This window comes from Gallus gallus, chromosome 2 (assembly GCF_016699485.2).
Source record: "Gallus gallus isolate bGalGal1 chromosome 2, bGalGal1.mat.broiler.GRCg7b, whole genome shotgun sequence".
Taxonomy (NCBI): Eukaryota; Metazoa; Chordata; class Aves; order Galliformes; family Phasianidae; genus Gallus; species Gallus gallus.
In genome coordinates this window covers 91216475-91231784 of record NC_052533.1, presented here as the reverse complement: position 1 = coordinate 91231784, position 15310 = coordinate 91216475, and the positions used below count along the sequence as shown (strand labels likewise).

The 15310-nt window shown below is 37.4% G+C and overlaps 1 protein-coding gene across 6 annotated transcripts in view; it reads left to right on the top strand.

The window, feature by feature from the left end:
- Positions 1–15310, top strand: part of ZNF407 (zinc finger protein 407) — a 338606-nt gene that overhangs the window by 196253 nt on the left and 127043 nt on the right. For all 6 annotated transcript variants that reach the window (XM_015282425.4, XM_046933043.1, XM_040695661.2 and 3 more), the window contains 2 exons: positions 5117–5283; positions 9774–9857. In XM_015282425.4, the coding sequence (XP_015137911.2) occupies positions 5117–5283; positions 9774–9857 (251 nt within the window). The remainder of the gene's footprint in view (positions 1–5116; positions 5284–9773; positions 9858–15310) is intronic.

The following is a 15310-nucleotide window of genomic DNA, read 5'->3' as shown; positions in this document are numbered from 1 at the left end:
CATTTCCCTCTGCTATGCCTCTGTGTCGAAGGCAATGGGCCAGCTTAGTCACTTCTGTGAAACAAGGCGCTCAACTCAGTGTGTTAGGACAGATACATTTGAAATTGGTGGTATTTCGAAGCTGTAGCAAAGGTCAGGAATTGACGAGTGTAACCTATTGCTGATGCACAAGTCACAGAACAATCTTATTTAAGGCTGAGTTGAGGTGATGGCAGTTGCGAAAACACTTTTTTTTTTCCCACAGAACTGAAGATAGTCGAGTGCTGATACCTGCAGGAGCCCTTGATGTAATTTCTGAGAGACTTAGAATATGACAGTCAGACATTTGTATCCATTCTGATGCATCAGTTGAATGTACCATACTTTCTTTGTTTTTTTTCAAGGATGTTTTATGTTACCTCACACACTGCTCAGTTTTCTGAGGTCCATTTGTTTTTCTGTTATTTTTTTCATGCAAGTATCCTTTTCAGCAGAGAACTGCATGTTTCAACATCTTTTGTTAATCATTTACAGACACTTCTTTTTTAAAAGCAACAGGTACGGTTCAGTGGTGAAATTACATTTTAAAATGTATACACACGTATACATATTTCACAAGTTGTGAGCCACCAGAATAAAGCTAAGTAGACGCTACTTGGGTCAAGAACTTAGATAAACATATTCTCTTGGTGGAACTGAGATTGCAAGTTAAAGTCATAGTCTAGCACTGGCAATCTGCAGAAATGGCACAAATGGCACACAATTCAGTGTTGCTTTGAGATGCGTTGCACTTCTTTCCACATTACTGCCATGTTCAACTCCTTAAATACTGCTTTGCTCATCTCCTTAAGTACTTTAAAGACTCTAAAGGTGAGAACATTTCCTTTCTATACCTATCATTTAGCAAGTTTGTCTTTCTGGTAGGTGCTTATTAGGAAGATGTGATAGGATCCGTATGAGATTGTATCGTTGCGAAGACTTTGTATGACAATATTTGAGCTAATAGCTGTCTGGATTCAATGCTGAAAGCATGCTATGAAATTTTTAAAGCTCTTTCCCTGCCTCCCCTGGTAATTTTGAATGATTCAGGTCCTAAAAATGCAGTTTTCAATCAGATCTGATGGCCTAAGATCAGTGTAGTTTCTAATGCATAAATACTACTTTGTAACCGTGCAGTTCTTATGTAACTATACCTTGAAGATATATGGGCTTGAGAAAAGAAAGAGGAAAGAACACACACCCTGATTTTATATAAACTGTATTTTAAAATAAAATTTATGTTTTCATTGAGATTTCCCTGTTGGCAATTTGTCCGTTTGTCAGTGTGAGTATTATGAGTCAAGAGCAGTGGTAGGAAGCTGTGTTTCTGTGTGGAAAGTTTTAGGCAGCAGCAGCAGGGCAGATGGCAAAAATGAGTACTAAGATGGAGGACTTTAATAAAAAGATGACTGAATGTATGGGTGGGGAAAGCTAAGTGAAGGTAGACAGGGCAGGAACTGATGAATTCCAGTATATGCTTTCCTCCAGAAATGTGAGTTTAACCTGGGATATATTAGGTTTCTTGTGTCATCAGCAACTTTTTGTGAAATCTAATGCAGTCCCTGATTCCTCCATTGGTCTGTGTAATAGATAGCTTGTCTTTTTTATGAATGGTGGCAGAAGTTTATGCTGGCCCTGTTGGATTACATGAAAGCTAGTATTTTCACAACAATTTTGAATTAGTTAATTTTGTTGTTATTACTTGTTCAGTGAGGAACCAAGAGATTTAAAAATTAAACCTGGAGCTCAGGCATTTGGATTACTTTCCAAATGGGAAACAATATCTGTTTATGAAAATGGTGTGAAAAGTATTCTGACAGTGAAAAGCCCTTTCCTCCAAGAGGTGCTTGTAGAGCAGCGCCATTTGGTGTGTTGAATGATCCAGGAGTACTGAGGGAGGAAAAAAAAATCATAGTTAAACTCTGGATGGATACGTTCATTTATATCCTTTGTAAAGTGCACTCTACTGCTGTTACCAACTAGTTTGCGACAACAGGCCATACTGACACCCCTACTTCCAAGAAAATGATTAAAAGGGCAAAATACCAAGACAGCAGCAGCAGTACTGTTGGTATCCTGTGCTTGAATACAACCATTCAACATACATGAAAAATATAAATATTACTCTTATAAATTTTGATCTTTAATTTTTGCATTAAAATTCTGTTGCAAAAGTTGAAATACAAACTTGCTAAAATACTCTAAGTCTGCAAACAGAGAAACTAAATAAGCCTGATTAATAATTATCTATTTAAAAATATGTACATTGAAGTCTCTCAGCTGTTCTACTGTCTCTGAATCTGAGATAGATAGAAATCACTGTCATCACTGAAGCCTCTTGCAATCTTTTCCCATCCTTTAAAAGAGATGAACACAAAAGCAACAGCAACTGAAAAAGGAATGAAAAAGTAGAAGAGAAAAAAAGAAAAACCAAAATGTAGCTTAAGAAAGGTCAGAAACCCTATTTGGACTGCTTCCAAAAGCAAGCAGAGGGGTTAGTTAGAGATGGAGTTGCAGCTTTAATTCTGATTTTTCTGGCTTTTGTCACTTCAAAGACAGACTCTCAGTGTTATTTTAACATTTTTATTGTGTGTGAATAATAGAGTACACATTGAGGTTCAATAGGTGCAGTACTGTTAAATGTACATCTTGGTGGATTTAAAAATGAGGGATTTATTTTGTCATTCATAAAGTTGTAATACAGTCTAGAGAAACTATTTGTTAAAAGATAGCATCTACTTAACCTGCTTATTTATTTCTTGTAGTAGAAGGTTAGATCCACAATAAATACACGAGGAAATAAGTAGATAGGGGAATTTATCTTAGAAATAAGATCCCTGTCACGGTTTTGAAATGTGAAATGCATGAAGACCTGTCAGGGAGATATACGGACATGATATTTTTTTACTGTGCATTTGGAAGTATTTAGCTATATTTGTCATTCGCTAGTGCCACTAAGCAGTGATCAAGTGGTATAGTAATTTGAAAGTCTGTTTTCAATAGCATATATATATATATATTTGCCACTGGGATATAGCAGAACTGTACACAAGTCTTTATCTTTCCCTCTCTGTTTGTGAAAATGGCTTTTGGGTGGAAAATTAGCATTTGTTTAAGTAGGTTGCTTAACATAGATAATTCATTTTTAACTATATCCTTTAAAGAAATCCATGGTGAACTATATTATACATAAGTTAAAATTGCTGTATTTCTACAGCAGTTTAGAAAAAAACACTACGTGTAAATTATGGCATTAATGTGTTAAAATGTGTAGCTTTTCCATAAGTCATGGACAGTGGCATACCTGATTTCATCATTTTGCTTGCAACTTGCTGGAAATAATGTATCTTTGATAAGGCTGGCATAAAAGATGGACCTCGCAATGCAACCAAGGGAAAAATGGTGTAGACAAGTGAAAATAAAGGCATTTCTTATGCTAGCATATTTTGTGTTGGAAGTAGTACAGTTATCAGTGGAACAGATAGCCCATTTTTATAAAACTATCACTGAATTTTCAGAAATACACAAAATGTATCACTAAATATTCTTAAATGTGAAAATCCCAGCCTTAGTTGTATGGGGGCCAGATGACCTGCTCTCTATGGTAGGTAAAAGAGGTGAAATCTATATACTCCTTATAAGCCTGACCTACTGACACTGTGGTCATATCTCTCTGTCATCACCTCTCGACCTGCACCGCATCTGCGTGTCCTCTGCAGAGCAGACCCTTCTTGCAGTGCCACTGTGTGCATGCATTTTTCCCAAATAAGAAAGAGGATTTTTATGGTATAATAAAAGCACTTAAATAATAGCATCAGCGTCATGTTACGTATTTCACTGCTTGGCGTTGTTGTTATTGTTGAATTAACTGGACTATAGCAATAATCCTGTAACATGCTCCTGTACCTTGTGAGTAAGTAGATTCACACACATGATTAGGTTGAACTCGTTACCCTGGTATTAAAGGTTACCTGATGCTTTACGTTGTCCATATTGAGATATCTATGTATCTGTAGATTTATTTATTAGCTTTTTAGGGAGCTCCTCTGTTTCTGTATTTCTAGTATTTTTATATACTTCATATATCTGTTTCTTTTCCTTAGCAGGGGACAGTATTTTTATTCTTGCAAAACAAAAGAAACCTTCTAAGTGTCACGCAAGACAATAGTAAAATATTATTTGTGGCTTAGATCTCTTTGCTATTTTTTTTTAATTTTTCAGCATAGAAATTCAGCTTATATTTAATAAAGTGAGGAACAATGTGGAGATGCAGTCTGATGCTGAGAGAAGGAAATGAGAAAGGGGGACAGAACCCTTCCAGTTGTCACGTTATAGCTGTAAAACACAAACACCTAAATGGCAGCGTCTGCTCTAACAGAAATCACAGCCTGAAAACATGGCGATGAACCAGGGTTTTCTTCAAGCCATCTCCCTTTGCATGCTGGTATAAAGTTATCTCCGTGGTGGAGAGCTGGGCAGCTTTGCCCAGCAGACCAAATTGCCTTTTCTTTCTGTCTGTGCCACAGCTGGGATCTTTTATGTCTCCTGTGGTAGCACTGCGGATGGGAACACACCATCAGCAAACGCTTACTTCCCTTTTTGTAGCCCCCATTAGAACAACCCCAAGAAGCCCTGCCCTTTGTTGCGAAGCGGGTTGTGTTTATTCTCACAGCGGCGTTATTACAGGCAGTATTTCAGCCGCACGGCGGTGGCAGCGGCGTGGCACCACGCGCTGAGAGTGTCTGAGTAGTTTAGTATGGATAGCTTTTCATTTAGCCTTTGCTCTGACAGCCCGTGCCCTGGATAAGTGGCGCGGGCCTGCACAGGTGAAATCTATTCTCACATTTGCCTCAGGGGTGACTGGACTGTAACAGAATTTTTCAAACCCGTTGGGCCCAACCGCAAAGCAGAGAATAAATGGCTGAAGTGCCAGGCCTCGACAGAAAAATCAATGCCTGGTTATACAGACATGACAGACCCGGCCTGCAATTCTCTTCACGAAAGTCTGTGCGTTTGCCGCTCTCCGGGTTAAAAACAGGCTTCTCGGCTGGGTTTGTGCATGTGCCTGCTTTTAAATCCTCCTCTCTCGCCCGCCCAGGAAATTCACATGTCACCTGTGTGACAGGAGCTTCACGGAGAAGTGGGCGCTGAACAACCACATGAAGCTGCACACCGGGGAGAAGCCATTTAAGTGCACCTGGCCCACCTGCCACTACTCCTTCCTCACGGCTTCGGCGATGAAGGACCACATTAGGACTCACACAGGTTTGCGCTGTCTTTTTCCCCAGGGCTATGGGAGCAGACGAAGGTCCTGATGGAGAAAGTAGACAGGGAGCTCATTAGCAAAACAGGTTTAGTTTTGGAGGGTGCCCCGCTCCCGCCTCTCCTGCAACAGTTGGAGAGAGGGGAAGAGCGTTCAAGTTACCGCTTTGACATCCGAGTTTGCATTAATTGAGCTTCTGGAATGATCGTTCAAACGTAAGTCTGTTCTTGAGTGAAGTAAAACACACGCAAAAGTACACATCCTCTTAGCAGCATCTGTGAGGATCCTTCACTTACCACTTAAATGATGGATAGAGCTGCTATCAACCAAAAAAATTAAGGTTTTATGTAAAGGAGCTTGGTTAACTGGATACAGGTGCAAAGGAAACAGCAGAAGTAATAAGCTCTTCAGCACTTGTTATTTTTAATGGGAATCCTTTTCTCTTCTTGAAGTCTTTGTGTGTCTGAAGTAAAATACCGTCTGAAATACCAGCTTGATTTTCCTTTTCTTCAGAGAACCATAATTACTTTAAAAAAATTTCAAATTTACTGATGTATTTCAGATGGGTCAAGTGAGCATTTTTTGTAAAATATGCGCTTAAATTTAATTGATTTTACTTATACAGAACCTTTAGCAGGGGAACAGGCATTGTTAATTCTAGGTTTGAAGTTAAATAAAATTTAAGCTGTGACAAGTGCAGTGTCTAGAAAATAAGTGCCTGTGAAATATGTCGAAGTCCTTAAAAATACCATTCAGTGCTAATAACAGTAAATATCATTTTTCATACAACTAGTATGTGACATTGGTTTCAGAAGAAATAAATGTATGGAATGCAGATTTTGAAATTCTATTAGGCTTCATATAATTATAGTACATAAAGAAAAGCGGTATAAGGTTGACATTACATTATCTGAGCTCTTCGAGCAACTTAGATGTGTATACGGTTGGGAAAGAGGAAAAGAGACCTAGAAAAATCACACTACGCTTACAGCCTGGTCATTTTCGCACAAAGATCAAATGCAGTGTTTTCACTTGAAATAAAAATATTTGTTTATTATTCCCAAACAGCTTCAGCCCTGCTTTCTAAAAATCTGTGCTCTTGCTAGAAACTGTAGGTTAAAAGTTCCTCCAGAGCTGTTTGTGGGAAGCCTAGGCCTCCTTAGCTTCTTTGACAAGGGTGTTGACGATTTAAGGTCTCCAGCCTGCCCTGAGAGATCACTTATATCGAACAGCAGATGAAAAGCCAGTGCAGATGTAATTTATCGTCGGCGTTTCCTTCTAAAGAATAATTGTGGAGACTTGGCTAGATCAATAATATGGATTTTTGTTGTTAGGTCTTGTAGTCTGCACCATAATGAGAGAGAGGGGACAGTGGCTGTTTTCTAATAGAAAATAAAGGATTGGTTTCCGTGTCTTTCTACATTTGAATGCAAAATGGCACACTTGAAACTAATTCAAGTTGTTAAGAAAAGGACCATTTTCTGTTGCATTTCTGCTATCATATAAACATGGCAAGTTAGATCAGCCCCCTGTACAGCAAGTGAAATATTGCCTTTACATTTTCCTAAAAGTTAAAAAGTCACAAATTCTGAAGTGGGAATGATAAAATTGTTAAGCATATCCAGAGGAATATAAAATACATCTGTGTATCAATACGTGCCCATAACATCAAGTGAAATATTATGTCTAGATCTGAGGGATTCGACCCGCATCAAACTTCAGGGCTGAAAAATATTGCACAGTTTAACTTAAAGTCACAAGTACTGACGTTTTCTGTGTGTGTTTGTATAAAAATGTATATTTGTGCATATACCATGATGCATACATGCACAAATAAGGTAATTGTTTTGTTAATGCGTCTGAAAAATAATGTTGCAGGAAATAAATGCATCACCTTCTTCCTGAGGACCCAAACACAAGGGCCAAATCTCTTTCACTCTGGTGTTTTTGGATCCAGAGCTTCAGTGACTTCCTCAAGCGCTCTGCCTACATGAGAGCTCCCTGATCAGACTTAGAGGAGTGCAGAACATTTAACTGGCAAATCATTTTATAGGATGGGTCAATTTCCCTGCTTTAAAGCTACTGTTTGCTTTTGAGTGATTTCTCTGGAGCTCAAAAAGCAGTTCCAAGAGCCCAAATATAAAATACACGGTAAATTCATAAACTTACAAAGATGCTATGGGTACTGTGTGTCCTCATTAGTGTGAGAAGCTGCAGGCCATACTGAAGTCTGCTCTGAGATGTTAAACACAACATGAGCTAATTTATGACAATATGTAGGTGATGAACAATTTCTTGGTAGGCATGGAACAGCATTTAACTTAAAAGTGTGAATTTTATGGAGGGGTGTTAGGCATTAGAGCTAGTTAGAAAGATTTATACGTAAAATTGATTAATTAATTAAATTAATATTTAATTATAATTAAGCATTGCGTATAGTCCTTCCATTCGTTTTCTTTGATATTTTGATGAACTGAAGTGCTACGTGGTGAAGATCTGATTAGAGAAAAAAAAAAAAGAAGAAAAAAAAAACAAAGGAAAGAGATTATGCAGAAATCCCTGTTGTAACAATTATGTATTGCCTCAGTAAAAATAGTATGTACAAGCATTTTACAGTAAAGTTCAGACTTTGTTGTATCACTTAGCATGTAAGCGTTTTTCAAGTTAAACAGATAGAGTTTGTTAGTATGGGCTTTCATTCTGCTTTTCCTGTGTTGGGTTTTGCTGTGTTATGATCACAGATGACTAGAACTGGCTCCTGAAAGGAGCTACAAAAATGTTTTGTACCTTACATACTGTCTTGGGATACTCTCATCAGTGGACAAAATTTTCAGAAAAGCCCTAAAACGTATAAAATTTCAGTCTGTGATTTTCACGATCCAACTTGGGTCTGATCTGTAGAACAGTGATACATAGTTTGCCTTATTCTGAAGCAGAAATGAATGTGTGTCAATCATATTTCATAGCCTAGCTACCTGGTTTTAAAATCCCATTTTATTGGCAGGGTTTGGGCTGCCTTGGAAATCTGGAAGGACTTGCACAGGACCCCTGTGCTGCACTGGCTCTGGTGGGGAGTTGGTTTCTCAGCACCAGGGTCAAGGTCGGGGAGAGAGGTTGGTCCCTGCTGTGTCCCTGGGGAGCCAACTCACTCCTGAGATGGGATCCTGCTTACGTTAACACCGCCTGAAATTAATTGGGATGCGGTGCTTTCCAGAAAGCCCATGTATTAGCATGGCTGGTTACGTGGGAATAAACGACGTGGAGATTTCCAGCCCCTCTGTCTTCACCGGAGGACTTGGCAGTTTGACACCTGACCCTTTAAACCAGTCATCTTTTATAGGAACTGAACTCAATTTCCTTCCCCAAAGGGAAGAATTTGAATGAATTCCGCGTCATCACCCCATCAGTCCCTTCTTCAGTGTTGCTGCGAGAGGAGACAATTTGGCTCCAAATGACTAATGGGAATGTTTGCTGAAAAATATTTTTAAAATTTCAATCTTGTTTGAGGTTACTGAGTCCGTATCTGAGGCTAGCAAGATTAACCCACAGTGATATTCCATGCAGCCTTAATGGGATAAAATTGCCTTGCATGTTAGTACATACTGGATAAAAATATTGCTGTGCAACGATAGGCTGAATTTATAGCCAACAAAGCAAAATCATCTCCTCTGTAAAAGAAAAAAAGAAAAAAAAATGGAAAAAAACCCTAAACTAAAAAAAAAAAAAAAGAGCACTTACACACTTTTAATGAGGAGTGAGCTTGCCAAAATCTCTCAAATTGTTGCAGAGGTTTGGAATGAAGAATTATCATTTGAAGATGAACAATATGAGTTGTGCTGCAATTTCAGCAGCAATCCCCAGACCTGTTTTCTTTATGTCATGAAAACTTTAGAAACAGAAACAGTACTGAATTGCCACTGGTACTGAATAATGTGGCTTTTATTGTTGCCTGGGCTTTTCAATATATCCAAGAAAATAATTTAATACTTATTAATAAATAGAAGGTAACTAAAGATGACTGTGATCTACTCTGTTTAAGATTTCTCAGTATCCTTAATTTGTTAGTAAATTCAATATATTTTATTTAAGCAGAATCATATATACAGTATATTAACTTTTTTTCCAGGCAATCTTTACTCAGCACAGAAAGGCCAGATGTATGGGAATTGTAAAAAATCAGGATATGCATAAAAACTGTTCAAGTGCATAAAGCAGCCCCATCTGGAAGACATCTAACAGAAATGAAGTTGTACAAAACCATTCCATTGATAATAAAGCTAATTTTTATGGGTCTGACAAGTATGTAATTATGTTCAGTGGTGCTTTTCAGATTTTATCACAGTCAATAAACCGCAGTGGTAATTTCATTCCCATTTGACATATTTACATGGAAACATTTGATTGGAGGAATTAGTAACCCTGAAAGCCTTGATAGATATGTTTTAATGATCTGTGACCTCCGCAGTCCCTCATCTGTTTATTGTTGCAACAGGCGAGAAGTCGTTCCTCTGTGACCTTTGTGGCTTTGCCGGCGGGACACGTCATGCCCTCACCAAGCATCGAAGGCAACACACAGGTCAGTAAGGCTGCCTTTACTCCTTGCTATATTTTCTCCAGCAAGGGAGCCTCTCTGTGCTGGGGAGTAAAGCAAGTCGAGTAGCACATTACAGCGCAAATAACACGTCGGTTCATTGTTTACTTTACTTTTTTTGTTGTTGTTTTTGTGAAACGTATGTGCCCAAGGTCTGCGTCGCCGTGAGTTTGAATAACTGCTTTTTGGGGGGTATTTTTGTTGTTTTTCCTAAAGAAAGTAGAATTGTAAAGACTGGCTTTCTTCTTTAAATGGATGCTAGGTATTCTAATTTTTTTTTCAAGGCCCAAATAGATTACCTACTGTGAAGATTTTGCAAGAGTCTGCTAGAACGTCCCTGAGTGAAAATTAAAGACTACATGTAGATTAATCCATTATTTTGGGCTGAGACGTAGTTGAAAGCTAGTGTTGTCTCAGTTGTCCTTTTGTAATTTTAAGATAGTTTGTAATTAATAGCTGCAACTTTAAAAGTTATCACATGCTTAGCATGTAAAGCAGGATTTATCCCCAGAACGAGTAAAGCTTTCCTATCACCTGGTTATAAAAATTTAATATAATATAAAATTAAATTGGATCTTAGCTTCAGAAGACCAAAAAAAGCATTAAGTATTAAACATTTATTAATACATTTTACCTTAATTGTGGTTTTTAGCAGTTACTAGTGAATGTTTGATTATTTGGATAGATTTTGTTCAAACAGAGACAGGAGCATCACTGCTTAAACCACTGTAGTTTTTGTTTCACTGAATAGCATGAGGATAATGTAGTATCAGGAATTGCTGTGTGAGTTAAGTGACCATTGTCTAAAGGACAGCAGAAAGAAATGGCTAACAAATGAGAAGCTGTAGTTGTTACATCATGAATTTTCCATGGGTTTTGCAAAGGAATCTCTGTGGGAGATTTTATTATGTCCCTGAATAAACTAATCTGGATTCAGGACGTATACCATCAACATGCATAATTTCCTGGAGAGCAGCTACTCTCTTTCTTGAGAGCCTGAAGCCATTCTTTTTATCCTGTTTTCAGTTTATTAAGGCAACCATATTTGGAGGAAAATCTGATGCTCGTAGAAAGGTGGAGTTTTTCCATGCTATCTGGAAATACCTTCAAGTGGATTTCCTCTCTATATAAAAACTATAGAAGCCCAAATTTTGTCTGTAGTTCTAGCTAGGAATCATACTTTAGAATTTTTCTTCTGAGAACAAAGAACATACAATTGTGAGACAGTACTTCCAGTCAGTTCCCATTCACCGTACCATGTTTGTATTATTAAAATGTTCTGTTACATTTAGTAAATATAATGGTTTTGTGTTAATGCACTCCGTGAATGGCAATGAGCAATTGCAACCTCAGGAGTGAAGTTTTATGTTTCAGCTATAACAAATGGTTTCTGTTTTTTTCTGGAACTTTGAAGAATTTTCACGTTGACTGAAGTTTACCAGGTCTGGGTTTGGAATGAAAGCAATTATTTATTCATTTATTTATTTAAAGTAGAAATAAATCATTGTTTTCAATTGGATGGGAAGTATCCTTTGGTTTTTCATGACCTGCTGTGATGCACTGGAATTGTGTCTATGTGTAGGACTCATTGTCAGTGCAGGCACACAGATAGTAAACAAAGATTTCGTCATGGAAAGTGGAAGAAATGGATATTCTTGTCTTACTCTTCTTCTGTTCGCCTATTATGAAAGTGCAGATGTGGTTTATAAAAAACATAGGTCTTTATCATAGGTAATATATTTATGGGTTTGTATCGATAGTTCACAAACGAGTAGAAAAAAATGGTGTTTTATTTCTTGGCTATCTATAGTTGTGCTGAAAAAATGGCATGTTCCTCATGAAAAGCTGTCCCCATCCTGGATGGCATTTTGCCCTTCTTTTGCCAGTATGGCGAGGCCTTTTGTGCTGCGATCGTAGGGATTCACAGGTTATAGATCACAAAGCTTGCATCTAGCAGGCATAACTTTATATTTTATGTCAGGACTGGAGACTCGTTATTACTTTGCTATTAACTTTATACTATACAGGACAGTATCTCAGTGGCAGAGGGATCTATCTTTTTGGCATTTATCTGCCTCTGTGGCACAAACAATCGGAGATGATTCTTTAGCAGAAAAATTATCTGTAGCTTCTATTTGTTTCAAGGAGAATGACACAATCTACCTTTGCCTGCACTGTTGCACTTACATGGGTTCCCTTGCATTTTACCCAGTGCACAACTTTATATCAGTTCTTAGTTCTTTGTACCTGTATTTTTTCTTCTGTGTCCCCAGTTGACACATTTTTCCCTGAGCAGAATGCCAAAGCAAATTACAGTCAGGTTTGAAAGGGATAGGTATCAAAAATGGTCTAAATGGCTTAAATAATTCCCTACTGTAACACAAACTGTCGAGGGGGCTGACAGAGAATATCTTCCAATCCAAGATTTACTTCTATCACCTGTCAGAGACCCTTGATTCAAGGGCAAATGAGCAAATCCTCAGAGGTAGTTGAGGAGTCTTGACCAGCTTAACAAGCCTCCTCTCGTCCCATCCTCAAGGTCTGTGGTGTCCTGACACCCCCAGAGAAACGTTCAGCTGCTCAGATAGATACCTGACACAAGAAGAGGACTGGCTGTAGGACTGGCCACTAAGATTTCTGATGCTCTTGCTTCTGGCTTTTCTTACCCTATTTTTCTCTGGTTTTAGACATGACTATTTTTTAACAAGGTTATTTAATTCATATTTATCCCAGTAAGAAAATCAAAACCCGCCTGAAGATAGGAAGATAAATAATTTTGCAAATTTTAGTGCTGGATGTCTTTGGATTGAGTTTTAATTCTACAGAGAATTGAACAATTGCCTGAATTATGTAATAAAAATGCATATATATAATCTCTACATCATCCACCAGAAAGATGCATGAAAAAAACATACTGTATCACCTAATAGGGATAGATACTTTACCTTAATCATGATAATAAGAAATGACACAAAAGAAAAGAAAAAAAAAACAAGAAAAAAATATTTTTGTCTCAAAATGAAAATGAGAGAACTCTTAATTCTTAATTTTAAAGTGTGTTTCTTTTGTTCTTGCTACTGTTCTTCTCTCTTCCTTTCTCTTCCATCCAGCATCAAAGTACTTTTGGCTTCGTCTATATTTTTCCCAGTAAATTTCAATTTTCTGCTGGGATATCTGGCTTACTCCAATTGTGCTGATCAGTCATAAGCTGTGTTCTGTTATATGCAACTTCTTTTTTAGGTTAGTTGGTATACCTGCATATTGCAAAAAAACAAAACAAAACAAAAAAAAACATATTCATTTTCTACGCAGTGGCAGACTACATTTGCTACTCAGTTGTTTATGGTGGCAACTTCCTGGGAATCATAGAAGTCCACAGTGGTATAGTGTTAGAGAGTATGCATGCTCACTGTACACAGCAGCTCTGTGAGAGGTCCTCTGAACCTATAGAAATGTTTAAGCAGATTGTGTCTTTGTTCAGATATTTTCATAACTTGGTGGCTTATATTATTCAGATCTCTATATGATTGATTCTGCTCAGTCATTTCAATACTGTGCTTCAAAAGACATTTATAAGTCAGTATAATAAAGAAAGAAAATTTAATAATATATGCGTTTTTATCCAAATGAGTGACTCACTTTGTGTTTCTAACTCTCATGTGATCTGCTTTTTGACTTTAATGTGTAGTTACATTACTCAGCATTGAATTTAACGTATAATGTAGCCTCTTCCCTTCAGCTTCCCTGCTGCAGCTTAAAAAAATAATGCTGAATACCACAGAATATGTAGCACAGTTAAGATGACTTACTGATCTTTTCAACAAGAGGTGAAGTAAAACTTGAAGAGGATCCGTGCTGTTTTTCATTGCCATTTATGCCAACGTTTTCAGCACAGTGTAGAACTTAATTCTAGCAAACTAATACCAGTAAATGACATCAAAACTCGGCATCTTAAAACTTTCTCTGTGCTTAAGTGGAATTGTCTAGTTTTTCATCCCCTTTCTCAGCATACAGACATCAATTATTTTTTCGTATGGAATAACAGCCCCATTGCAGCCTCATCAGCTGCTATAATTTGTCATTAAAAATAAAAAAAATCAAGGATGTACTTATTATTATGTATCTTATATGAGGAAGAAAATGATGACCAGACTAAAAGCAAATTTGCTTCAATATACTTCAGCCTTTGTTAGCAAGCCTGTAAACACCCTTCCAGGGAACAGCCTCAACAAAGCTAGAAATAGTTGGAAATAAAAAGAAAACACCTATAACCTGTAAGCAGGCAACCATAAACATGGTCAACTTGTTCCTTAGGTCAAATAAAACTTCTAGATTCTTTCTGTCCTGCTTAACACATCACATGAAAGACAAATGGGGCTAAAAGCAATGGTTTCCTTTAGAGACAACTGGTGTAAAATTTCTTCTATGTTACTAAGATTCTGATTAATCACTAAAGACTTTCAAATTGATGTCGTGGTTTTTTTCCTTCATTTATATGAAAGCTGGAACCTCAGTAGGATGTTCAATTAACTGCTTCATGTAATCTGTAGGTAGAAATCGTCTGGACACTCATGACTGTAAATAAAATCTTGACTTTGCTATCCACAAGTCAACATCTATCACCAAGATTTATAATTTCTGTTATTGTGTTATTTCACTTTTCCTCTAAAAATTACATGTTGAGAACATAACTGCACGCAGAAATTTATGAGTACATCAAGCTATGCTCTGTGTCCTAAAAAGCTCATCATCAAAGATAGAGAACTAAAAAGAGGTATTATCAGAGAAAACAGGAAGGGGGAAAGAAAAAGAAAGCTGTAATTTGGGACGAAAAGACAAGATAGGTGCTCAAAGAAATTAGTGCAGAATTTGAAGGATACGTTTTCAGAGAGGCAAGAGACAAAAAATACCAACTTCGTGACAATGTTTTAAAAGTAATGGAATGTGCAGAGCTGACAAGGCTAGCTGGTGAGCAGCAGGCTTAAATACAGACCTATTAAATACAGACCAGTGTGCCCATTGTTTCACCCTTTTATTGGCTTATTTCCCATATTTTGTGGGAGCTGAAATTTTGTATGACTGTTGACTTAGACAACTGATGCTCTTCAGAAGTTGCTCACAATATTGTTGAAAAAGCAAAAGCATTTCCTGTTTCATGATGATATGGTTAGAAATCCTGTTTACCTAAAGTGCTTATGTTAAAACCTAAATAACAACAACAACAAAAATGATGTAGTGTCTTTAATTTTGGTACATATGTCCTTCCTTCTTTTCCCAAAGAGCTTCTTTACCACTAGAACTGTCTGAGGCACCTGTTTTTCTCTTTCATGGGTTTAATATCAATAAAACAGAGGTGATGAGGCATGAAGAAGTTTTCTGTACTGGTTCAGGGTGGTGGCCAATTTGTCCTTACTGTCACATTTTAGATATGTTATAAT